Source organism: Lynx canadensis, chromosome A2, assembly GCF_007474595.2.
Source record: "Lynx canadensis isolate LIC74 chromosome A2, mLynCan4.pri.v2, whole genome shotgun sequence".
Lineage (NCBI taxonomy): Eukaryota > Metazoa > Chordata > Mammalia > Carnivora > Felidae > Lynx > Lynx canadensis.
This window is the reverse complement of record NC_044304.2, coordinates 113,552,604-113,578,774: the sequence shown is the minus strand read 5'-3', so window position 1 is coordinate 113,578,774 and position 26,171 is coordinate 113,552,604. Positions and strand designations below refer to the sequence as shown.

At 40.6% G+C, this 26,171-nt stretch overlaps 1 protein-coding gene across 3 annotated transcripts in view; it reads right to left on the bottom strand.

The window, feature by feature from the left end:
* DNAH11 (dynein axonemal heavy chain 11) overlaps positions 1-26,171 on the bottom strand; it is a 359,611-nt gene that overhangs the window by 246,675 nt on the left and 86,765 nt on the right. For 2 of the 3 annotated variants that reach the window (XM_032592424.1, XM_032592423.1), the window contains exons 1-6: positions 15,376-15,527; positions 12,367-12,489; positions 11,447-11,569; positions 9,941-10,165; positions 8,344-8,435; positions 6,589-6,715 (exon numbers count right to left, since the gene is read on the bottom strand). In XM_032592424.1, the coding sequence (XP_032448315.1) occupies positions 6,589-6,715; positions 8,344-8,435; positions 9,941-10,165; positions 11,447-11,569; positions 12,367-12,489; positions 15,376-15,474 (789 nt within the window). In that variant the 5' untranslated portion in view covers positions 15,475-15,527. Of the gene's footprint in view, positions 1-6,588; positions 6,716-8,343; positions 8,436-9,940; positions 10,166-11,446; positions 11,570-12,366; positions 12,490-15,375; positions 15,534-17,292; positions 17,378-18,753; positions 18,913-22,758; positions 22,846-22,975; positions 23,093-26,171 lie in introns of those variants that run through there. The other variant, XM_030308072.1, reaches the window with a different exon arrangement.

Genomic DNA, 26,171 nt, shown 5'->3' with positions numbered 1-26,171 from the left:
TTCTGGGAGGGCAATCAAGGTTAATCCTCACGAGATATATAATTTATGACTTAAAGCGAGGTAGTCTATTTCCTTGTCACACACCTAAACGTCTCTGTCCTGTGAATATTAGACTACCTTCACATGAAGGCATTCATTTAAATCATGACCTATTCCCCAACTGTGTCAAGTGAACCTACTCTCCTCCAGGAATTTCTATGACAAACTCCACTTAGGTGAGCAGCTTCTACTTCTCACTGCGGACGTGAAGGTCAACAGAGACAAGAGGAGGATGGTCAAAACCATGACCATCTTGGGGCGCCTGGGTGGCGCAGTCGGTTAAGCGTCCGACTTCAGCCAGGTCACGATCTCGCGGTCCGTGAGTTCGAGCCCCGCGTCAGGCTCTGGGCTGATGGCTCGGAGCCTGGAGCCTGTTTCCGATTCTGTGTCTCCCTCTCTCTCTGCCCCTCCCCCGTTCATGCTCTGTGTCTCTCTGTCCCAAAAATAAATAAACGTTGAAAAAAAAAAAAAAAAACCATGACCATCTTCTGATCTGTTTGCTTCTGCTGCCTCTTCCCCACTCCATCCTCAGTCCTAGCCTAAACTCAAGGCACCCGCTTCCACCATTTTAGCTACTAAACAGTCCTCCAGCTTTCTGCTTCCTCTAAAAAGGTGGAATTTTTCACTGATCTTATTTCAACTAAAACTGCTTCACTCTTGCACACCCTCTACTAACCACTTGAATATTGAGACTTTTCCTCTTAGTGATTGAAGGAAGACTAATCCTTGTCAGAAAAGGTGGTAACACACTATGAGTGACAGGTGGGCTCCATCACCCGGATTTCTGAAATTCCTGTGCCGAGACACAGTCACTCTATCACAGACACAACCAAACGCAAGCACTATACAGAAACACACTGTGCTTGTCTTACATATGTGCCCCTTGAAGATCCAGCAGGGTTTTCTGTCGCCTAAAATTAAGCCCATTTTTCACAAGCACCTTTCCAAATGCCCTTATTTACAGTTCATTATGGGCATTAGTTTAGTGCCATCTGCGCAATCACTGCAAATTTGGAGATTTCTCAAAAGACAACTTGGCAGATTTTCTCTCGTGTAGATTTGGGTCGACCACACTGCGGGACACTGCTTGATGAACACATCAAACGTTTCTGGGCATACGAACGCCTGACCTTCTCATTTAAGATTTTATCTTTAAGTACTCTCTACACTGTGGGGCTTGAACTCATAACCCCAAGATCAGGAGTTGTATGCTCCACCAACTGACCCAGCCAGGTGCCCCCTCATCTTTTGGTTTTAGAGAATACCCTGTGGCCTCAATTTCTCCTACAGTGGATTCCTGGTGGCCACATTAAAACAAGTAAAAAGAGGGGCACCTGGGTGGCTCAGTTGGTTAAGCGTCCGACTTCAGCTCAGGTCATGATCTCCCCAGAGTTCAAGCCCCACATCGGACTCTGTGCTGACAGCTCAGAGCCTATAGCCTGTTTCAGATTCTGTCTTCCTCTCTCTCTCTCTGCCCTTCCCCTGCTCCTGGTCTCGGTCTCTCTCTCCCTCTTAAAAATACACTTAAAAAAAAATGTAAAACAAAAACTAAAAACAATAAATAAAACCAGTAAAGAGAAACAGGGAAAAATTATTATATTCTACCTAGTATATCCAAAATACATGTAATATTGAACATGTAATAAAAAATAGTAGACATTTCATATTCTTCTCTTCAGAGTAAATCTTTGAAATCAGGTGTGTATATTTACAGCATATCTCAATTTGGATTTTCCATCCAAAATATGTGATCTGTATTTCGACTTCATCAGATATACTATTACAAAGTAGATTCACATGCTCAAGTTGTTTCAAACACATTCATATTTTCCAATAACTGCATCAAATGCCAGTATTTAAATTTAAATCAATTAAAGTTTACTGAAGTTAAAAATTCTGTTTCTCCGTTGCCACATTTCAAGGGCTCAGTGGTCAGAGTTGGCTCACGGTGACCCCACATGAGACAATACAAACGTAGCTCAGTGCACTGCGGGTTTGTGTGTCTTCAGTGTAGCTCCATCACGGAGAAGCTTTCACTCCATGCAGTGAACAAGGCAAGAGTAAATGTGCAAACTCTTCTAGGACAAAAAATCTCTCAAGTTATTAGGAATCAGTGGCTAAAAACAATGTCCACGACACAAAATTGACAGCTATTTAAAGGCACTACATAACAAAGGGACCTTTATTCTGTCTGCCTTTACCACTACACCAGCCACTTGAAAAATACAAAGGGATGTTTTTCTAAAGGGGGGGGAAATCAAATAATGTTAATAATGAGTCATGTGTAACTTCAAATCAGTTGCACATATTGTGCACCATGCCAATAAATCCTGCAAGCACACCTCTAAATTTGTATTTCTATAAGCAACTACCAGAGATTTTGATCACTGAAGTTAAGCAGGGCCCACACAGAAGTCCTTTAGATCATTCATGCCATTGGGAGGTCAGGGTGGGTTCCGGAAGAAGGACAGCTGTAAAACTTGATCTTAACCAAGCTTACCAACAGCTAATAATCACTGAAGGCACTCTAGACACACTGATTTCATCACTCTGGTATTCCAACTCACTTGGGAATTTCTGCTTCGAGGATGGAGGCTGTAGGGGTATCAGACCTCCCTGGCTGATCAAATTCCACAATTAACTGCAGAACCTCTCACTTTGGCTCACACTGTTAAATTGAGTGTGGGGGGTAGAGGAAGGGGGCCTCAAGAATTCAAGTGGTCCGCAAGATGTCCACATGAGTTATCTATCCACAAAGGGTTTCTTTTCTGGTGAAATTGCATTGTTATTCCACAAGCTGCAGTTGCCATGTTATTTTGGTCACACGACAGGGAGCACATTCAGGAATTCAAGTACAAAAGGCAGAGGCAGAAAAGCTGTGGCTGGTGGTCCAAAACGGATTCCGAGTGTGAAAAGAAGGTAAGAGTGCAGCAAGGCCAGGCTGTGTGGCTTCATTGCCAAAAGCATTAACTAACTATTCCCAAGTAAGCGACCAAGAATTCCAAATGCACCTGCACTTTGCAGAACCATGCCAGGCAAAGAAGCTGACTGTGGCTCTGGATGACCCAAACTGCCCGTAGCTCCTTACCGATTCCCAGTCCCCACACCCACCCTCCACTCCCCCGCGACTGTTAGTCACTCCTGAGTGGTTATTTCTACCACAGATGAAGTGAAACATCATTTAAAATAATGAACCTTTACTAACAGTGGGATAGCATTTTATGTGAATTTCAGTTGTTGGAAGTTTCATTAATGTAACTAAAAGATCTCGGTGAAATCATTTTTTGAGGACAATTTAAAATATCAGTTTCAAAAACATGAAAAACGTAATCCTTTCCAAGCTGACAGTCAAGACCTCTGTAAACCATGTTTGCTCTGTAGCCAGGTGGCTAGACTCTTTTGCTCATAGGCAGCAACACCCGCCTCCTTTGGTCAGCATGGGGTAGACAGCACTGCCGGTGGCATTCATCAGCATGGCTGTGAACAATTTTGGAAGCCCCTGTACTGTGGCTTCACTTTAACATCTTTTGAATGTCTTATAGCATCTAGTAATTCATTAAGGAGTGGCAGCAGCACTAGGACCGGGCAATGGATGTGAATCGGAGATTTAGAACTTCTGATTAAAATATTAGGAAGGAGGGGGATGAGAGGGCTTCCACTGTGAGTTCTACAGGTGTTAGAGAACATTCTAACATTGAAGTGATACTGAAAACATAACAATAATGATTTAAAGTTTACACTTTTGAAGTTTTTATATTTATATTTACATATACATATAAACTCAGCCTCTAATTTAGGAAGGATAATGGAAAAAAAAAAATTGGCATCAGGGATGCATGTCCCAAGGAGCCAACCTGTTGTCTGGCTAAGGCGAAGCATTTTTTCATTCTTTGAAAGGAGATAAAGAGAACTGGTGAGCAGAACAGTAATGACCTGTGCCACCAGCACCAGCCCAGTACTTCAACTAAGGACAAAGAGGCATTGAGAACGTGCATGTTCCGAAGATGGCCAAGAGGGGTTAGGACGGGTGGGTCCCTCCAGGGCCTGTAAGACACAACCTCAACTCCTTTCCATCTTCTGCTTCCATATACCCTTTCTATACAAAGTACTGCAGGGAGGTGGGGACTAGAAGTGGCATCCTTCATGCCTATGAGTTATCAGCCCACAAGGAGACGCTGTGGCTTTTCCTCACTCCTTATGGGGAAGGTAAAGAATTCTTTGGCCCAACCAAGTGAGATAGGTGTTGAAGAATCACTCACAGAAGCTATAGGTCCCTCTAGGAAGTCAATCTGTGACATGTACCTCCTTGGACATTTGATGTAGAAAAGGAGAAAGAAGATATAACCCGATGGCTGATTTCACTGCCCAGAGCAAGAACAGGAAGTGCTGACACAGAGTTGGTTCTCTAATATATATCCCCTAGGAGTTTCCCCTGTGCTCCCTGAGGATTGGCACCTTTGTTCCACAAGGGACCCAACAGGTGGATGCTTGCTGGTGAGGACACAGAAGAGTAAGTCATTGCTGGTCCAAGAATCAGGAGCAAATATTATGAAAGGCCTTGGGATGCCTGGGTGGCTCAGTCAGTTGAGCAACCAATTCTTAATTTCGGCTCAGGTCATGATTGCAGGGTTGTGAGATCCAGCCGCATTGACAGCACGGAGCCTGCTTGGGATTCTCTCTTTCACTCTCTCTCTACCCCTCCCCAGCTCATACTCTCTCTCTCAAAATAAATAAATTAAAAAAAAAAAAAAAAGAAAAAAGCAATGACTGACAGATGACAGCCCCGCCCTCTCTCCATGATAAACAGGTGGGAAGGGGATGTACAATAAAATAATCACCATCTCCCTTCCAGCTCCAAACTTATTGTATGAAAGCCTGGCCTCAACAAAGAGGTAAGTCTGGATTGTTAACTAGACCTTGCTGAGCTGCTGTTGGTTTCTTTCATTTTTTTTTTTTTTAATAAGAAAAAGAGACCAGGATGTTAGATACCTATCCCGTGTGTTATACAGTAGTCTGCTACTTAAGGAGATACAGTAGGGCACATGTGCGATTAGTAACCATAGAAAATAAAACTTGCACAAGCCCGTATTCTCTGTAATTAATACTGTTCAGTAAACCAGTCATACAAGTATTTACTATGTTTAAAGAATATAATTAAAAGAAAAACAATGTTATCCTAGTACAGATTTATACCTTTCTCTTCTCATGTATGTATTGAGAATTTAGAATGATAAATATTTTGGATTTCAAAGCCTTCCAAAACATGTACCTGTAATGGAATATGATACCTTCCACCTTACAATCAGCCACAAGGTTCTACCTGCTGGTCATGAGAATGTTCCCAGGAAGCAACTAAAGCTTAAGTGGGGTTATGACTGCTCTCTTTCAGACTAGTTTAAAAAAAAAAAGAAAAAGAAAAAAAACCACCCCAAACATACAATTGTGTGATACATCAATGAGAGATGGATATACTGGATTGCTAGTCAATGTAATCAGACAAATTATATTTACAAAGCCATCTGGAAGTTAGTGTGAATATAGGAAACTATAACTGAGGGCTGATCCTCAAAATGCTATCCAAGTTCAACTAACAACTCTGCATTAATAGCACGACTGCACTCGTATTATCAACAGCAAGAAGAGCCATCTTTCGGTGACGAGCCACCAAATTTAGGGTTGAAAAGAAGCGATGAGTGTGAGAAAAATAATCAAGATAAATGCTGTAGCCAAAGAACAGAATTCAGGAAACTACAGTGTGAAGTGATACATATTCTAAAGACAATGCATAGAAATCTCTAGAGAAAGAATGTCAACAGAAATCCTCAATGATAAAGCACAACTTAGAGCTTTACAACAATCTTGTCTGTGGTCAGGTCCAGGACTGAGAGCCTCTGTCAGCTGTAAACACTGCAATACCTACGTAGATGTCAACAACTCAATAGGAAGTCAAAGGCAACATCCTCTCAATGTGTACAGGAAGGAATGCTTCGGGATTTGTACTGAGTCTGTCTGTGATCTGAGCCCTCAGGTTACAAAAGATAATAGCTGCTTTTATTTGCTGTAAATACTGTCAGGGGTGGTGTTCTTGCACAGGCGGGGGAAAATTAGAGGGCTAGCTGGAGGACCAACATGAAATGACACAGTCCACCTCTGACACCACTCAAGACTTATGAAGGTGACTCAGGAGTCAGAGGGGAGTACAGAGATCCCACAACAGTCTTGTTCCAAGGGACCCATTCTCCCCTAAGAAAGCTGCTAACCCCAGGCCCCGTCCCAGAATTCTGGGGGATTTGGGGCCAATGGTTCTTCCATTAACTTCTTGCAGGGCCCTAAGCCTTGTGCATATGATATCCTTTCCCTTTACTGAGGACCTGGTTCCTTCGGCACCACCTCTGACATCCCTCTGTTGCTGCATCACCCATTTTTATTGCTGATTTTCTATCTCCCAGCACATGTGACATGGCAGGTGGCATTTGACATGACAGAGAAACTGTGGCATCCCTTAGCTAACACAGAATATGACCCTTGCAAAAAATATATATTCCTTACCTGTTTAGGTCGAGCTCCCTTCGAGAGAATGTCAAGTAAGTCTGCAGGAGAGATGAAATAGAACCGCGGGAAAGCCACACGCTTGGTTTCCAGGTACTCAGCAAGAGCTTTTTCACAAAGAGAAAGCCTGTGGAAATGAAAAATCTTTACATGCCTATCTTGCCCATTCAGTTATTAAAACAACAACCATACAAAACCCAGCTCCTCTCATCTGTCCGCTCACCATAATAAGCTTACTGTTGAACAGGTAGCCTGACTCCCTCTCTGTGAGCCCAGCAACTTGCTTGAGCCTAACATGTGCGTCATGCCAAACAGGAGAAGACAGGTACAAACACCACCAGTCGAGGCTAAACAGAGATCAGACTTAGGTTGAGGTCACACCTCGCTTTAAAAAAAATTTTTTTTTAACATTTATTCATTTTTGAGAAACAGAGACAGTGTGTGAACAGGGGAGGGGCAGAGAGAGAGGGAGACACAGAATCTGAAGCAGGCTCCAGGCTCTGAGCTGTCAGCACAGAGCCCGACGCAGGGCTCAAACCCACCGAACGTGAGATCATGACCTGAGCCGAAGTCTGACGCTCAACTGACTGAGCCACCCAGGTGCCCCACTCTTCACTTTTCTTAATAACCCTCCTACTTGCCAAGGGAAACTGGGCTTGGCATCACTCATCCAGAGCGTAAAATGTATCAGTTAAGATGTAATTGGTTTAAAGTCTTCCTTTCCTCAGTGAATGCCTATGAAACACAAGTGGCTTCAACTCTCTCTGGTATTCAGAGGAGTCCTAAGATTCAGAATCATTTCTGCTTTATTGTTCTTAGATAACCCCTGAGACTCCAACATCACTAAGAAATAATTAACTGCTGGGGCACCCGGCTGGTTCAGGTGGAAGGGCATGCAATTCTTGATCTTGGGATCATAAGTTGAGCCCCATGGTGGGTAAAGAGATTACTTAAGTAACGAAAGAAAGAAAGAAAGAAAGAAAGAAAGAAAGAAAGAAAGAAAGAAAGAAAGAAAGAAAGAAAGGCAGGGAGGGAGGGAGGGAGGGAGGGAGGGAGGGAGGGAGAAAGGAAGGAAGGGAGAAAGGAAGGAAGGAAGGAAGGAAGGAAGGAAGGAAGGAAGGAAGGAAGAAATTAACTTCTGTGGAAACCTACCCTTTTAAAATTATGGCCAACTTTACCTCTAAAAAACTTCCAGAGCATGAATAATTTTGTTTATGTAATATTCATTTTTATCTAGAGCTCTTTTCTACCTTGCAAAAAGTAATCACAGTTCTGCACAAACTTCTTCTTTTAGTACCTGACTGCCCATTTGTAATCAAAAGCCAGAATATACAAATGGCCTTTAGGACAAAGATTTCATAAATACTAACATGCTTTCTAAGGGTAATTTCTAGTATTAGCTATATACCCAAAAAAGACTTGAAATTATTAAGTGCATTCCAAGTTGCTGGCAGAGAAAAGATGCTTAATAAATATTTGGAGGATAGTTCAATAAAAGAAGTGATCATTCATGTCAATTCTCTGATAATATTCTCATTTTACTACTATGATAGCCTGTTTGAAAAAGAGAAATGTATTTGATTTACATTATCTATGTACCACCGAATATGTCCAAGGTAACTGGACAACTATAAGCAAAATCATAAATTTACCAACAGTTGTATCTACAATAACATGATGTTAAATGTTGTAACATACTTAAAAGCAATCTCATAAAACTGTAACAAATTCATCACTTCATAGTTTTATCGTTACCTGTATTGCAAATCTTTAAGTTTTTCATAGAGATTAGGTCTGCATGTTGCTTCTAGAACGTTCTTTATTTTAGCTGTCTTCAACATTAACTCCTGTATGAAAGTATAAGGTGGAGCCATTGATATTAGAAATTACTTTTCTAAATTTTTCATCCATTTGAGGAATTTAAAAATGAAGAACAGGGGCACCTGGGTGGCTAAGTTGGTTAAGTGTCTGTCAACTCAGGTCATGATTACTCAGTTTGTGAGATAGAGCCCCACATGAGGCTCTATGCTGACAGTGCAGAGCCTGCTTGGGACTCTGACACTCTCTCTCTCTCTCTCTCTCTCTCTCTCTCTCTCTCTCTCTCTCTCTCTCTCCCCCCCCGTCTCCCTCCCTCCCTCTCTCTGCCCTCCATTGTTTGCTTGCTCTCTCGCTCTCAAAATAAGTAAATACTAAAAAAAAATTTTAAATAAAAATGAAGAATTGTAAGAAAGTAAGGTGAAAGAGACTTCTAACCCCATGTCTGCTCACTTTTGCTTTTAAACTTTTAGATGAAGGCCAAAAACAAGGTACAATCACACAGTTTTTATCAAAATAAATTCGATGGGCATTACCACCATTCTGGGTCCAAACAAAAAGAATCGAGACAGAGAACCCAAAATCTTAGAGTATATTCACATATGAAAATCAGACGAATACTCAGCAGTCTATTCTTTCTTCCTTAAAAGTTAAAATAGTATGGGGATGCCTGGGTGGCTCAGTCAGTTAAACGGTCAACTGTTGATTTCGGTTCAGGTCATGATCTCACGGTTCATGAGTTTAAGCCCTGCATCAGGCTCTGCGCTAGGAGCTTGCTTGGGATTTTCTGTCTCCCCCTCTCCCTGAACCTTCTCCATTCAAAAATAAAATAAATAAACATTAAAAAAAATAAGTTAAAATATACCTCTGGGTGTTCTTTAGATAGGAAGAAAGATAGTTATTCCCCATTTCTATATAAAAACGTATAGCCACTACTCTTTGCTGAAAGTCTTTCAAATCATTTATCATTATCATGTGTACATCTCTATGTGTTGTCTGTGGAGCGTATGAAATAAACAAGTAACTAGTAGTATTGTTACTGGCTTACCCCCCCCCCCCCGGCAGTACTTTACTTAAGACCTTACTGCAAGGGTCAGCAACCCAGGGCTTAAGGGAAACATCAAGCCTGATGCTTCTTTTTGTATGGCTAGGAGCAAAGAATAGGTTTTACATTTTTAACCTGTTCAGAAAAAAGTCAAAAGCAGCTTAACATTTTGTGACACGTGAAAATTCTAGAAAACTCAAATTTCAGTGACCATAAACAAAGTTTTATTGGCACACAGCCACACCCATTTATGTAGTGTCTGTTTTCTTTCACACTAAAGTGGCAGTGTAGAGCAGTTATGACAGAGACCGTAAACAACTACAAAGCCTAAAATACTTACTATCTGACCCTTCCCTAGATAAAGCTTCCTGATCGGCATCCTACAATGCAAAAGCGTATTTTTAGAAATACCCCCAAATTATGTTTTTTATAAGATTTTTATATTGTTTGGAAAACTCTGCTATGCTAGAAAATAGTCTGTCTTCTATGAACCTTAAATTCAGCATCTAGTCCATCGAATCTTCTAGCATCTTTCACAAGCTGGATTCGAACATCTTCTGAACAAACAAAGATGCTTTCCAGGTGAGACCAAGTTCGCTGGACTTCCATCCAAGCAAAGATGACTAAGTCTGCAATGTTTAATTTATTTTGCCAGCTTAACACTTGTTCAATAAAATATTCCACATATTTGCTTTGAAGGAGAGTCTGCAACTGCACCTAAAACAAAGGAAAAGAATGGTAAGGGACAGCTCAGGTGGGCGACTGAAAGTACCGTGAAGGAGGGGCCATACCCGTTTTGTTTACTGCTGGATTCCCAGGATCTAGCGTGCCATACACGGAATAAGCATTCAGTATTTGCTAAGTAAATGAACGAATGGCATTCAATATTCATACAGACGTTTTTTTCCAAAAGAAAAAAGGTAAGTAGCAGCAAATGCATTTCATGTGTCTTCCACAGGAAGACCATGTAGCTCTTTGTAGGCAGAAAAAAATACTATGCTCCCGGGTGTGGCTTTAGGAATTACACTGTATTCCTTCATCTTCTCTCAGTCTCTCCCTGGGGTCCCTGCCTATTAATAATTGCAAGGTTATAAATCTTCTTTTTCTCCCAAAACTGAAAAAAAAAAAGAAACCAAAACGAACTTTGTCTACAGCTTCCTAAGCCCTGAAGTTTCCATTTTTCTCCTCTTTTAGTCGACAAACCAAGCATTAATGCTGAACAGTCTGGTGAGCACTTCTCACCATTCTCCGACGCTATAATCTCAAGAAGTCACTCAGGGGAAAGGCCTCTTGTCATTCTCTTTCACCTGTATGTATTTAACACATTTGACTTCTCCTCTACCACCAATTTTAATATGCTATCATGGACATGTTACATGATTCAAGAGTAAAGTGTACAATGTGATGCTTTGACACATGTATATATTGTAAAATGGCAACCACAATAAAGTTCCTTAACACCTCCATCCCCATAAACTTTTTTGAGGGGTGTGTTAATAAGATCTATTCTCCTAACAACTTTCAAGTAGACAATACAGTACTATTAACTATGGCTACCATGACATACATTAGATCCCCAGGACTTACTTATCTTATACCTGGAAATGTATACCTTCTGACCAATTTATCTCCCCACCTCCCCCACTCCCCAGCCCCTGACAACCATCACTGTCCCCACTGCCCACAACACCCTCTTGATTGACATTCTTTGTTGACTACCAGCCCAACTCACAAGGCTCTCCCCAGGTCTTTCACCCACCCGACAAAGAGCCTCTCTGTCACTTCCTAGACTCCTTGGAGCCCTACTGTCTGTCTCCCTGCTCAAGTACAAGTTCCGTGAGAACAAGTGTTCACACCTTTTGATCTCAAAGGGTACCATGCCCAGAGTCAGGACAAGTAGATGCCCAATGAATGAATAAATATTGAATACTAGAACTTGGAAAAAGTTTATAATTATCATTTAAAAGGAAAATTCTTCAGTAAATATACCCATCTTACTTGGTTGTGCTCTAGAGTTTCAAAAAGTTGTTCATCAGATTTTAGCAATGGAATGCCCGTCCGATAGTGAACTTCATAAGAGAACTCCATGGTTGCCCAGGTCTGACTGATTTCAATAATAGCCTAGACATAAACAGTATTAAGTTATGTGCACAGAAGTTTAATTTACTACCAATATCTAGGATATCATCTGGAATTTTAAAAAAACTTTCACAATTTGCAAAACATAAAAATAAAAATAAAGGGCTATCCAATACCACTGGCCTCATTTTTTCTCCTGCAAATTATTCATGGTGATGAGGTTCAGAGAATGAATTCCACCTCACAAAAATAAGCATCACACTAACATCAAATTTCTGTTGGATCTGAGATTTACATGCTTCACTGAAACAGAACATTAGAGCAGAAAGGGACTTCCAAAGTAATCTAAAGATTTGTTAGAGATGATTTTCACATCAGCCAGAAGGAGACAGGTAGTACTCTGAGTGCCTGAATAAACCTGCATGAACCTGGGGGATGGGGTGGGGGGTTGTGGTTAGGGACCTCTCTGCCGTTCAGCTGCCTCATCTGTAAGACAGGGTCAGAGTATTACCTACCTCAGAATTAAATGAAATACTATAAATAAAGCACTAACAGCAGTGCTTGCAACAAAGCAAATGACATGTTCTTAAGTGTTCTCTATCATCATCATCATCATCATCATCATCATCATCATCATCATCGACTGGGTCAACCCTCCTGTTTTACACATCAACTGTGGCTTAGAAGGATTCAGATTCCTGCCCAAGTCACACACAAACTAGTGGCAGAGAAGAAAATGGGACTCATGGGACACACTCATGGCATGGGGGCTTCAGACTCTTAGGGGCTACAGCACAGAACTAGCTCAGTGTAAAAGGAAAACAGCCCAAGGACACCACCTTTTCAGTCCCCAGTTCCTTCACCGCTTTGTCCACAATGCTCCGGACATCATCTTCCACTTGGTACAACCGCAACACTAACAAATCTGCCAAAGTTGTGGCTTCGTTTATTGAAAATCTGACCTAATTTGCAAGAAAAAAGGGCGAAATTTACATTACACATGTATTAATGGTTCTTTGGCCTAATGGCCAGAAAAACCAATCACAGCTAAATATATTCAAGTCAGCTGCTAAGCACACCTCTGGTTCTGCAAGGTGGGGCCCATTAAAGACAATGCTTTTTAACACATAGTTACTGAGGCATCACCCACCAAAAGCTAGGGCCAAGGTTCTGGCCATGTTCACACTCCACTGCATTCTTTTGTTTCATATCCTTCCCTTGTCAGCTCATTTCTTATCTCTTTGCCCACAAATCCCATTTTTAAAGAGAATCACATTGTTCATTTATTTTAATTTGGTTGAAATCCCAGGGATCAGGGAGTAGCTCATTTGTCTTTTCTTCCTAAAGTACTCTATTCACTGAACATAATTCCCAGTTGCTTCCGTGATTTAACTTAGTTTTGTCACTAATTTAATCTTTGTTCCTTGGCAAAAAATATTCTTACTCATAGGGTCATTATTCATTATTACCATGTGAAAATATCATTCACATTTATCTCCCAATCATCTTGTTAACTGCCCACCCCCAACCCCAGCATTTGCTAAGCCCTCAGCTCTTCCTAAGTGCTCAAACTCAACCGCCCCCCTCAAACATGAAGAACTGACTCAGCCACATAGCTGCAGAAAATCTACTTCCCTTCCTGCCGCTGCTAAGAATACCTTCCCTGCTTCTAGGTAGCGGCCGCCTTCTCTGCCTCTCCCCAATCTCTAACATTGCTTGCCACCTTCTGCCTCTCCAAAGAGGTGACTCCACATTCCCATTTGCCCACGATTAGGGGTTTCCTGGGAGATGGAACCTTCAGGGCTAAAACCTGCCAAGTCCTGAGCAAACCAGATGAGTGCTATGTCTGCATCACTTCTGACCTTACTCCAGAGGTGATGGGGGCCGTGGACTGAGTTCTGTCTCAGAAAAAGAATGAGCAGGAATGTGTAATGGGGCCACCCTGATCAGTTGTGTAATCTGTGCACTGAAACACAGACACCTAGCCAGTCAACAACTGGAGGCTGAATCTAGCTGCTGCAGGATAGCCTGGGAAGAGGTGCCTTTTCCTAACTTTTAGAAAGGCCTGATACAGGTAAGAAATGGTGTGAGAAATGACACTGGAGGAAATAAAGGAGAGGGACACATACTTTATCACATATTGGAAGATTCGATAAAGGTTTTCTGAGTGAATATATTAATCAATCAATTACCAAGTCTAATTATCCAAAGTCTAAAAGACTGCGGAAAGCATAGTAGTAATAATGATAGTAACAATACTAATAGCAGCTTCAAGGGCAGTTAACTGAAACTTGCTACATCATCTATGTATATAATCTCACTTCCAATGTTTTAACTAAATCCGTCTGGGAGGCATTACAGCATTAGTTTCATTTCATACAAGGGACAAGTGGGGTATGGAGAACAGGTAACTAGACCAAGATCCCAGAGTTATTGTTCGGGTTGGATGAATAAAGCCTAGGCTATGCCCACTTCACCTGACTCTCCCCTTCCTCAACTTCCCCACTGCGCCAACTTTGCTTTCGAGTCATGAGAGCCTTTCTTCACAATGTGTGCCTAAGAGACAACACACTCATCAGGCAGCCTTTTACATATTTTGAACTCCTAAAGATCACCTTCCCAAAAAAAAAAAAAAAAAAGTTGGTACATCTGCTCTTAAGATGCAGAAAGACTAGAAAATATAACCTCAAGTCTCATGGATACATGAGAAATCATTTCATGCTTTCCAATAAAATCAAAACTATCAAAGGACCATCATTTTTTTTATGGTTTATTTATATATTTTTGAGAGACAGAGCATATGTGCAAGTGAGGGACTGGCAGAGAGAGAGAGAGAGGCGGGGGGGAGAGGGACAGGGAGAGGGAGAGAGAATCCCAAGCAGGCTCTGCACTGTCAACATGGAGCCCAACTTGAGGCTCAAACTTAAGAACTGTGAAATCATGACCTGAGCCAAAATCAAGGGTTGGACACTTAACCAACTGAGCCACCCAGGTGCCCCAAAAGGCCATCATTATTAAATGACCTAGGGTAGGGGTGGGGGAAGAAATCACAATTTCAGAATTCTCTCTCCCCTGAATTCACTTTTATACCCTCTGATCCTCTCCACAACCATGAGGTTCTTTCTAGCCATGCTGTGCTCCATACAAGGCCTTCACATGATCTCACTTGATCCTAACGAGAGTCCTCTAATACAGGGTTGGGTTCTTGCTGAAGTCTCTCTTGGTTTACAAATGCCTAACATCTTGCTGTACCCTCACAAGGCAGAGGGTAGAGGGTTCTGGTCATTCCATCCCATTCTAAGGTTACTAACTTCATTCATGAGAGCCCCACCCTCTTTACCTAATTATCTCCCCAAATCCCCACCTCCAAATGCCATCACAATGGGGATTTAGGCTTCAACCTATGAATTTTGGGGGACACATTCAGTCTACAGCAGGGGCTGAAATGGGATCTCCGCATGGTCAGTTTGTTGGTCCTAACTCAAGGAGCTTGATCTCCCCCATTTGACCAGAAGTCTTTTTTTTTAAAAATGTTTATTTACTTTTGAGAGAGCACAAGCAGGAGCTGGGATAGAGGCAGAGAGAGAGAGAAACAAAGAGACAGAGAATCCCAAGCAGGCACCTTGCTATCAGCACAAAGCCTAATGCAGGGCTCACATGCATGAACCATGAGATCATGGCCTGAGCCAAAATCAAGAGTCAGATGCTTAACTGACTGAGCCACGTAGGCATCCCTTGACCAGAAGCTTTCTCACAAATCCCACTTCATTCCAGATAAACAACGTAAACCAAGGAATAACACTTAACAGTCACAAAAATATTCCATTAACAAGACCCAGGAAACCCACCCCAGTGGCCTTCATCAGCTGGTGCCAATGCCTGTCTCTGAGAGCAGGGCTCTGTAACTCTGTGACCACTCTCAGGGAGGCCGCCATGTCCTTGACCATGCTTTCCAGGCCTGAGTAAGCATCCCATACACGGACTTCCTTGTCTAGTGAGCAGAATTACAAAAATAAAAAAAAAAAAAAAAAAAAAAAAAAAAAGAAAAGAAAAGAAAAAAAAGCAAAAAAACAGATCTTCAGATATAATAGTACATTTTATAATTTGCCTTCTATAGAAGAATAAATATATATTTCCCTGAATTACTAAAGAGTGAAAGCATCTAAGCCCCTAGGTTAAGGACTAAAATCAGAGAAATAGAAAGGATCTTCTCATTTGTATGAGTCATCTATGTACAAGCCACTTAGATTCACTGGTTTCTTATTCATAGGCACTAACTGGATATCCCATGAGGAAACCCATGGGACATTAAATATAGGCAAATTAAGAGAGTTTCCAGGACCTTTGCAAAGAAGAGCATTTCCTCTGGAAACGTAAGTAAGCAGAAAACAGAGATTGTTACCTGAATTACTAAGATCTTCCTTCAAAGACCTGACTTGTTTAAATGGCAGCCCTGAAATGTTGGCTACCATTGAATGTTTGTTCCTTGGCACTTAAATATTTCATGGTTTTAAGATGTATCAAGTAGGGCCCCTGACTTGGCTGTCTTCTTGGCCCATGAAACAATATTGAAAATTGTGAATGAGAAAACCCATAATAAAACAATTCAGCACAAAGAAAAGGACAATGCCACTTTATTAAAACAAAAAAATGGCTTCAGCTGAGAGTGGGCATTAAGGTGTCTCTCTGAAGTCAGATAATCAAACTGTAGCAAAGATAAATGGGGGCCTAAGCACAGTAATGGCATATGCTGACCCCCTGACATCCAAAAGAATCATGGGGCATTTTTGTTATGGTCTTTAGGATAAGGATAATATGAGGGGAAAAAACGGAAAGCCTTGGTAGGAGCCGAGCACAGGATGGGATCAACACAAAGACGTTAACAAAAAAGTAAAAAGTCCTGACACTTTTTAACTGCCTTTCTCTTCTGTGCATTTTGGCTTATCCAAAGAGGTTCTACCTTCTTTAAAGGGCATACAGCTATGGGGACTAGCTATCAAAGCACTACATTCAAATAAGGTCTGTCCTGTATATATTGAGTCCCTCTGGGATATCAGAAGAGTCAATAAAGATCACAGTATTCCATATAAATTCACAAGTGGCATACTTCAATTAGTTGCCCCAAATTTCAAAATCAAAGGGTATCTTTTAAGATACAAAATAATGGTTGCTAAAGAAAGAATTCAAAACCTTTCTTAAGCCTACCCTCTCAGCCATGGTACTTGTTTTTTCATGTTTATTTTATTTCGAGGGAGAGAGAGAGAGGGAGAGGGAGAGCGCATAACGCGCTCAAGAGCGGGGGAGGTGCAAAGAGGGAGACAGAATCCCAAGCAGGCTCCCCACTGTCAGCACAGAGCCCGACTTAGGGCTCAAACACATGAACCAGGAGATCATGACCTGAGCTGAAATGAAGAGTCAAAGGCTTAACTGAGTTAACCCAGGCACCCCTCTGCCCTGGTACTTATAATCTTAACATCCTGCATTCTAGAAAGCCAAAGCTAGCTCAAGATTATAGCTGCTACTCACAGATTCATTTGTCCTAGTATGTTTTCACCCACTCATTCACAAAAAGGGAGCCTCGATTAGAAATGCAACTAGCTGAGAGTTAAAAAAAAAAAAAAAAAAAAAAAAAGTACTGCCTCATATCATCCTGTTTGAAGTAAATAAGGACACCCAGCCCAATATACCAGACACTCGGTTAGGCAAGATGGAAGGAGGTGGTGCTGAGAAAGATAAATGGTTGTAATCGACAGTTACGGAACTTGCCTTGGCAAACCTTCTGAGTTCTACATCCATCTGTTCCACATTAATCTGTCTCCACTGGGTTTTAGTCCAATTATCAATGCTTCTCTGAAAACGCACAGGCAGATAAAAGTGTCAACAACATTTGGTGAAATCAAGTCTCCACAGCAAAATATATAAACTGATGATACACAGTGATTCCATCATCCAGTGAAGAGTCAATTATTTAAATATTAACTGCACTTGTCAAAACTTCCGTATCAGCAAAACAAAAAAGTTGTCAGGACCTATCAAACTTAAGGTGAAAACATTATGATGTATTAATTTTTAGTCGCAATGACAAATTCCATATACATACCATCATCATTTAATCCTGAGTACTCCGAGTTGATAAGTATATTACCATGAATTCCAGATTTTAAAACTCTACATCTAACATGAGTTTTCATAAGACAATTTTACAACATTATTAAGACACTCATCAATTTCTTGACCATATTCTAGGTCCCTTATTATATTTCTTCCTTTTTTATTTATTTTGAAAGAGACAGAGAGAGAATGCACATGCATGAGTAGGGAAGGGGCACAGAGAGAGAGAAAAAACCAGAGAATCCCAAAAAGGCTCTATGCTGTCAGAGCAGAGCCCAAAACAAGGTTCCACCTCAGGAACTGTGAGACCATGAGGTGAACCAATATCAAGAGTTGGATGCTTAACCAACTCAGCCAACAAGGCACCGCAGTATATTTCTTTCTATGGTTCTCACAGAACTAACCTCACAGAACATTATGTATAACACATGTTGCAGTATACCTACTTCCCCAGAATGTATTTTCCCACTGAAGTTTGCAAATGAATTAAGAGTATATAAATTAACTTTAGTCAGGTCCATTATAGATGCATGTACATGTAAGTAGGAGGATATACATGAATCTGCATGCACAAGTAACCATATACACATACTAGTTATATATTAATTTTATTTATATCCCACATAATCCCTGAAAAGAACTTGAAGCAGTCAACTCATCACACACAGTTCCATTCAGATCTAAAAATAGGGGCACCTGGGTGGCTCAGTCACTTGAGGCATCCAACTTGGCTCAGAGCATGATCTGGAGGTTCACAAGTTCAAGCCCCCCATCAGGCATCGAGTGACCATGCATCCCACTTTGGGACTTCAGACTCTGCACTCTCCCTCCTTCTCTCTCTGCCCCTCGTGGGATTTTCTCTGTTTCTCTCTCTCTCTCTCTCTGCCCCCCACTCACTTGTGCTCTCTCTCTCTCTCAAAATAAATAATTAAAAATCTTTTTAAAAACCTGATTCAGAGAAGAATCCTCTAAGAGATACACAAATTCTAATTCAAAGGGGAGGGGAATATGATACACACATATTTCACATTATAAAACCCCTACAAAATGATACAGACATTAAAATTTGCCTATTTATACAAAAGCACTCACACACACACAAAGTAGTGTCTTACTCTGATATAAATCATGACATCCCAGAGTCCCTTGAGCAATTTTACTTCTTTGCGACACTGCTTCATTTGTTTGTACTCTGGAAGAGCCACTTCAAAAAGATGGGTAGATTCCTGCATCTGCAACATTTCTTCTTCCAATGCTTCAAGCTCCTGATTTGCCTAAGGAGAAAACACACACACACGCACGCAAACACCCTTAACGTCCAATGAACTGCCAGAGAAAAAGAAGCCACGTGGTTCTATACCCCTCCAGTTATGTTAACATTTGCAACCTTCATTTTAAAATGAACATTAAAAGAAATCAGTAGTATAATTATTGGTAAAATGGAGGTTTTTGATAAGCAAACTCACAGCTACTCAAAAATTCAGAGTAGACTGCTAATAAATACAAACCTGTCACCAATATTGCCCCCTACATGCTTCAGCAAAGTTTGCTCTCACATCAGATTTCTATGAGTACAATTTTTTTCTCTTGATTTTCATTTTATAGCTGGGGACTTGGCTGGAGAGCAAATGGTGAGGCTCTAGAAGATTCCACTCAAGAAGAAACCACTTCTTTAAAAAAAGAACTTTCGGATTTAAAAAATATCCTAGAGATTATCAGTAGTACAAAATGTACTGAAGAGAATTCATGAAATAAAACACTGGAGATAAAAACAGCACAGCAGGAGAAATTTCACTGTACAATTATCCTTCCCAAGGCTGAGCTACCATCCCATCTATGTATGTATGTCTGTGTTACGCCAAATACAAATGGAGTCATTTTTTTTCTTTCTTGATAAGCCAACTCTTAATTTTAGTTTTGATTAACACTGTAGTGTGTTCACATGGTTAAAGTTAGAGGAGTACAGAAGAGCCTGTAACGCAGCAAAAGCTGGTGCTCTCTCCAATCCTTCTGGGCGCCATTTCTCCAACTCCCAATTCCATGCACAAGCTGCTCCCTCTTCATTTATCGAGTTCAGACATTACGCTAGGTTACTGGCTCTGCAAAAAGAGGACTTAACTTTGTTTTTCCACTTTATATTTTCTCCCAGCCTCCTCTCAATACCCAACTCTTACATTACTCTAGTTCTTCTGGTTTTCTTAAATTTCAATACTCATACTTAATCCTTCTGGGCCTCAGGTTTCAACTCTCCCAATTTCCTACTATATCAAGAAGAATATGAGAACTTCAATCTTCTCTCATTATACATGTATTTCATTTTTACAAGTTATGTCTTTATAACCAAGAACTGCAATGCTATGACTCAGTTTACCAATTTTTTTTTATTATGAAAAATTCCATACACATGACAAGGTGTGGGGTGTGTGCGTACAATTGGCTTAGGACTATGTTATTGGTAACTTTTAATGGCCTCCTCAGTTTTATTCCCTTCCTTCCCACCACAAATTTAATTGCCAAATTTTATTTAATATTCCCCTGATCTTTATATTTCTACTATATATATATATATATAGGTACTGCTAAATGCTAAAAGGTTAAATTTTTTTTTGAAATTTATGTGAATAACTTTATACTCTATATTAAGACATTTCAATTCCTGCTTTGAGCCATAGTCGTGAGGCTCTGTGAAATTCACTGATTTCTACTACTGTGTAACTACTACCTTGCATGAATACTGCATTTGTGACTTTGTACGAATACTGCAATTAATTTATTCTTCAGATGGTCATTAAGGCCCTCTGTGTAACCAGTACTGACGCTCTCCCAGGAATTTTTGTGTCCCCTGGTATAAACGTTTCATTTACTCCTACAGCAGTAGAAGCTTCTGTTTGCCTCTGCTTTCCATCTGAGATTCAGCTACTCCATTTTTTTCCCTGCCCTTGAGAGCTTTCTTGGGAGCTCAGCAATAGATATAAAGTCGCACATGTAGGGGTGCCTGGGGTGACTCAATGAGTTAAGCGTCCAACTCTTGATTTCAGCTCAGAGCGTGATCTCACAGTTTATGAGTTGGAGCCCTAGATCGAGCTCCATGCTCAAAGCGTGGAGCCTGCTTGGATTCCCTTTCTCCTTTCTCTGCTCCTCCCCATCTCACACTCTCTCTCTCTCAAATAAATAAACCTAAAAAAAAAGTTGCACATTTCTGAACATGTTTCAGCATCTGTTTTACAAAAGGATTTTCTAAATGTCTAGACTACCACACTCCCCAAAGTAAACAGCCCTTTTATTTGTCATTTTTCCTAGATTACTTACACTAAATTATTCCTAAATATATATACCTAGTAATGCTAATTCAACTGTTCACTGTACCTTTGGATATGAAGAAACAAGAGCACATAATGTAAGTTTACCGAGGAATCTGTTATAAAGGAGAAATTCACCATACCACTCCCTCTGATCCTGAAGGGGCAATGGTTTTCTGCCTCATGGAGTGAACTGCCTTGAATGCTAGGGTCTACTACCAGCCCAGAATAAGCACCTACATGCCTTGGGATGAACCCAGTTAGAGGAGTAATAAATGCATGAGCCACACACACGAAAATGACTTCAAAATAAAGGTAACCCAGCCCTACTATATTCAAAACATCCCTCAACACATTCTGTAGGTACAAGGATAAATATCTCTGACTTTTAAATATTTAACTATATGCTGTTATAGCATGCAAATGGTAGGATTCAATAAATAACTATAGTAAATGTTTACATACAGCACATTGGTTAGTCAAGTAAAAATGTCTCCCCTTCCACAATCTGTTCAGACCACCTGCAATTCACATAGAATCTTTAAAAACTCCACAACTCTATTAGCATATTCTAACCCACAGTGAATACATTAACCACTTTTCTTTAGCCAAGTGAAAAAAGAAGATCTGCTACAGAATGGTGTTTTCTGAAAGGCTTTAAGGCAGTTATAACTAAATTCAATCTACAATTTGAACAGAGAGGTACAAGCTGTAAGTTTTATACCAGTCTAAGGAGTAAAGACCATCTCCAGCATGAAGTAAAAAGAGGATGGAAGTCTCCATGAAGATCTCAGAAAGATTCACCATTCCTGAATCTAAACCTCACCAACTCATTTCTTATTTTAGACGCTAGGTTAAGAATTTCTGTTATTTTTCTTTTTTTTTTTTCATTTTTAAAAAATGTTTATTTACTTTTGAGAGATGGAGAGAGAGAGAGAGAGAGAGAGAGAGAGAGAGAGAGAGAGAGAGAAACAGAGCATGAGATGGAGAGGGGCAGAGAGAAAGAGAGGGAGACCCAGAATCCCAAGCAGGATCCAGGCTCTGAGCCATCAGCACAGAGCCCAATGCAGGGCCCAAACCCACGGCCTGTGAGTTCAGGACCTGAGCCAAAGTCAGACACTCAACCAACTGAGCCACCCACACACCCCTCTAATAAACTTTTAAAACATTTTTTTCAAGCCTCAAGCAAACTATTCACCATTTTGGATTATTTGCCCATAATACTCATTCTTAAGAGTTCACTATAATAATGCAGTTCATTACGAACGAGGACTGCAGGACTAATATTTCTATCCAGAGTTAGGAATAAGTTATAAGCTTTCTTTAACCATGGTTAAAAGTCACTAGCCAAGTATCACATGGTAAACAACAAAACGGTTAAAATTCCTGTTTTAAAAAAATTTAGAGAGGTAGAATTTTAACACTAATCTGTCACTAACTGTAATCTCCAGTGTTACTTAATTACACACGATGGTTTCTTTAGCTGAAAAAAGGAGAACAGAAGCTGTATCATGGGGATATTGTAAGAATTGGAAGAAAGAATATGAAGTAATATGCTTAAAGTTCTTGACACATATATATAGTAAGTGCTTAAAAATAGTCATTTTTGTTACTTTCACAAACATGATTACTTTGATAATGATGGCGGTTTTGGGAGACAGGATTTAAATCACTATTGGGGAGAAAGGTTCATAAACCAGTTTTAAATAGTTAATTCTCAACTGCGATAACTAACCGCAAAACTAAGGCAAAATATCGCAGTATCTAATTTGACTTTCTAAAATAACTACCGTAGCAAAAAATAATTGAGATCAGCGTTACCTTATCAAGCACAGTGTACGGATTTTCTGTATTAAAACGGAGAGGAGCATAGAGTCTGAATCTCTCTCTGAACTCGGCCTGCTTTTCCTGATGTGGACAGAAAAAAATCTGACAGTGAATCTCAAACAACAGCCTCAATTATTCTTGTAAAATCTTTCTTAAAAATGGGGGGGAAAATACCAACAAAAATACCCGCAAAACTTGGTAGTTAGCTTACATCGAAGGAAATACATTTTTTCCTCAGCAGCGTGACTTCGACATTTTGGAGAGGTGAGACCGCATGTCTGACAGTCACTGCAATCTTTTTGGTCGTTTCCCATCTTTCAGGTAATTCCTGTAAACACAAAGGTGCAAATGGGAAATTACCTCAATGCTTCAATCCAATCAACTCCACGAGGCTCCATGATCCCAGCCTCTTTGAATGAACCCAGGACATCTCATTCTTCCAGAAGAGAAGATGCTTATCCCCAGAAAGATTCAAGTGGCCAGAAGGCTCAGAGCCAGGCTGACCCCCTGGTGCCAGTGGATCCGTGACTTCCAAGTATAAACCAAGGCCGTCGTCTGGTGTAAGATTTCTCTCAGAATAAACGAAAATCTTTTCAAAATACACACCAATCTCCAAATTGTTTTGCTGTTGAGGGAATAAAATTAAAGCGCTCCGGAAAGGATTTCCTTGCTGTGTAACAAGTGGAAAAAGAGCCAGATTTAGCCATTTAGCAAGTGGAGAAAGATTGTTTGAAACTGGTGGGACAGAGAGGAAAACGTGAATCAATCTAAGCCCACGTTTTCCTCTAGCTTCCAAAGCTCCTTGTGTCCTTTCTCTGAATGGACAGTTCGAGCCTTTAGGTTAGGCTCACTGTAACTGTCCCGGATTTCTGAAGTAAAAAGAAGCCAAGGGAAGAGAAGGTTAATTCCTACTTGATGTAGGACAAAACCAGCAATAAACAGTCCAGGTAGCAACTCAACTCTGTACTCCCTGACTACAGTGCAAACAGGACAACCTATTTGGTCAACAAATTATCTTCTTTGAAGAGCCCTTGTAGAGAACCACTGTTGAAAGCATTCCTTGTGCCCAGACTAACTGAGCATTGTTTCTCTGATCTCCTTGGGACACTGAAATTGTTGTGTCATACAAAACCACCCCTAGGGGACTCTACTTGTGTAGCTCGAGAGCAAAAACAAAGGTTCTAAAGACTATTTGTAACCCTCAATAAATATCTGATGAATGATTGAGTGGGTAGCTGCCAATTATGAGAAGGACGCTGTGCTAAGTGTCAACTGTATCCACGTGGGGGGAGGGGTACCACAAAGATAAAATACGTTCTTCCACTTAAACTGTTTTGTAATCCATCAGAGTGAATGAGAGGCTCCCAAGAACTATTCCATATGACGGAATGTGTTAACTTCCATCAGCAGGTCTAGGGGTTATGGAAACAAAATTCTTGGAAGGCAACTTTCCTGACAGCAATTGCCAGAACAGACCAGGAACCAAGAGACCTGGGCTCTAAACGTCCTTGTCCTTCATCATCTTCCTCCACCCTTCTCATCAAAACTCAGCACCCTCATCCTTACAGTCTCACCTTGCCTTTTCCCATCGATTCCATGGAACTCAAATATCACCTGGAATCCTTTCCGGAGTAACAGGTGCAAAAGTCACATCCCTGGGCTTGTGCCCCTTAACCCTTATTGACTACACCAGACCTGCTGTTACCTGCTTCATATTTAGGATTCCAAAAAAGCCTCTGCTTGATAAAAATAGATTTTCATTGAAAACCAAAAGATCAGATGATCTCCAAAGTCTAACTGATATGATTCCCAAAATGAGTTAGCATTGACTCTGTGGCTCAAAGTAATATCCGGGTTGCAATAGGCAGAGATGAGCAGGAGCTCCCTGGAGATCCTGCCAGGTAAGATTAGCAGCCCAGGTTGGGGTGGGGCTTGTATGGAAATGAGACAGTATTCAGAAACTAAAGGCAGTCATTGAAGGCTTCTTAACAAGGAAGGGACTTAATAAAAGCTATACATTAAAGTTCAGTCTAGCCTCAGACCTTATTGTAGACAGTGAGTAAGGACAGAGCCACAAGGAGGGGCTTCTTAGCCTAGAATCAAGCACAGGCTAGTATCTGGACAATGTTATAACTGTTAATGATTATGAGGAGGAAACAGTATCACAAACTACTTTAATTAAAATAAGATTGGGGCACTGTTATCCTCCACATGTATTTTGTAGTGCCTTTAAGTCTTATTTTTCTTCTGGATGGAGGCACACACATAGCTAAAAGTGTAGCCCACTTTCGAAATATTAAAAAGCCCAGTGTTTTCAATAATGCATTAACTTTAAATAATTAGCCAAACTCTTAAAACAGAAATTCTAGAAGCCGTGGTTACATGATCTGTGTTACCACTGGTTTCTCTATATATTAAGAGCCAAGATCCGGCTGAAAGAATATCCAAAGCTCTCTAAAAACAAACATTTACACTGTGCCCCACAACTATCTCATCTCTCACTCTTGCTATGCGTGTCTGTATCCACATCTTACCGCACTCCGTGTCTAACTGGTTTCAGTTCTCATGGCAGTTTTATAGTTAAATAGAACTTAGCAATCCATACATATTAATTCTTTATGGTCTCTGTAATCAAGATAACGCTTGTAAATACACTGCTGCATTCAATCTTCACAAAACAAAATGAGAGAGATAAAATGCAGCAGCTGCTGCAAGAAGTTTGGCAGTTTCTCAAGAAGTTAAACTTAGTATCACCACAGGACCCAGCAATTCCACTTCTAAGTGTGTTCCAGAAGAAACTGAAAGCAGGTACTCAAAAAAAAAAAAAAAAAAAAAAAGGAATCAGGTACTCAAATAGTTACTTGTACACCGATGTTCACACCAGCACGACTCATAATAGCCAAAAGATGGAAACCACCCAAATGTCCATCAAGACTTAAGTTGTGGTAGATATAAATACAATGTAACATTATTCAGACACGAGAAAGAAAGCAGCATTCACATACTACGATGTGAATGAACCTCAAAAATATTATGCCAAGTGAAAGAAGCCAGACACAAAATACCCTGTATTGTACAATGCCATGTAGGAAGTATCTAGAAGAAGTAAACCCACAGAAACAGAAGACTGGCAAGGGCCAAGGACTGGGGGCAGAGTGCAAGGGAGAAGTCACGGGCAAAGAAGGCCAATAGGCATGGACGTCCTTTTCGGAGTGATGAAAGGGTATGGAGATGAGAGGTGGTGGTTACACAACCTTATGTTCATATTAAATGCCATGTACTTTGTAATGATCACTTTTATGTCATGCGAACGGTGAATTTCACCTCAAAAAAAGAAAAAGTGGGGGAAGTGGACACAATACCAATGTTAAATGTAAAAGATCTGGAGAGATATTTTCCTGAAGAGG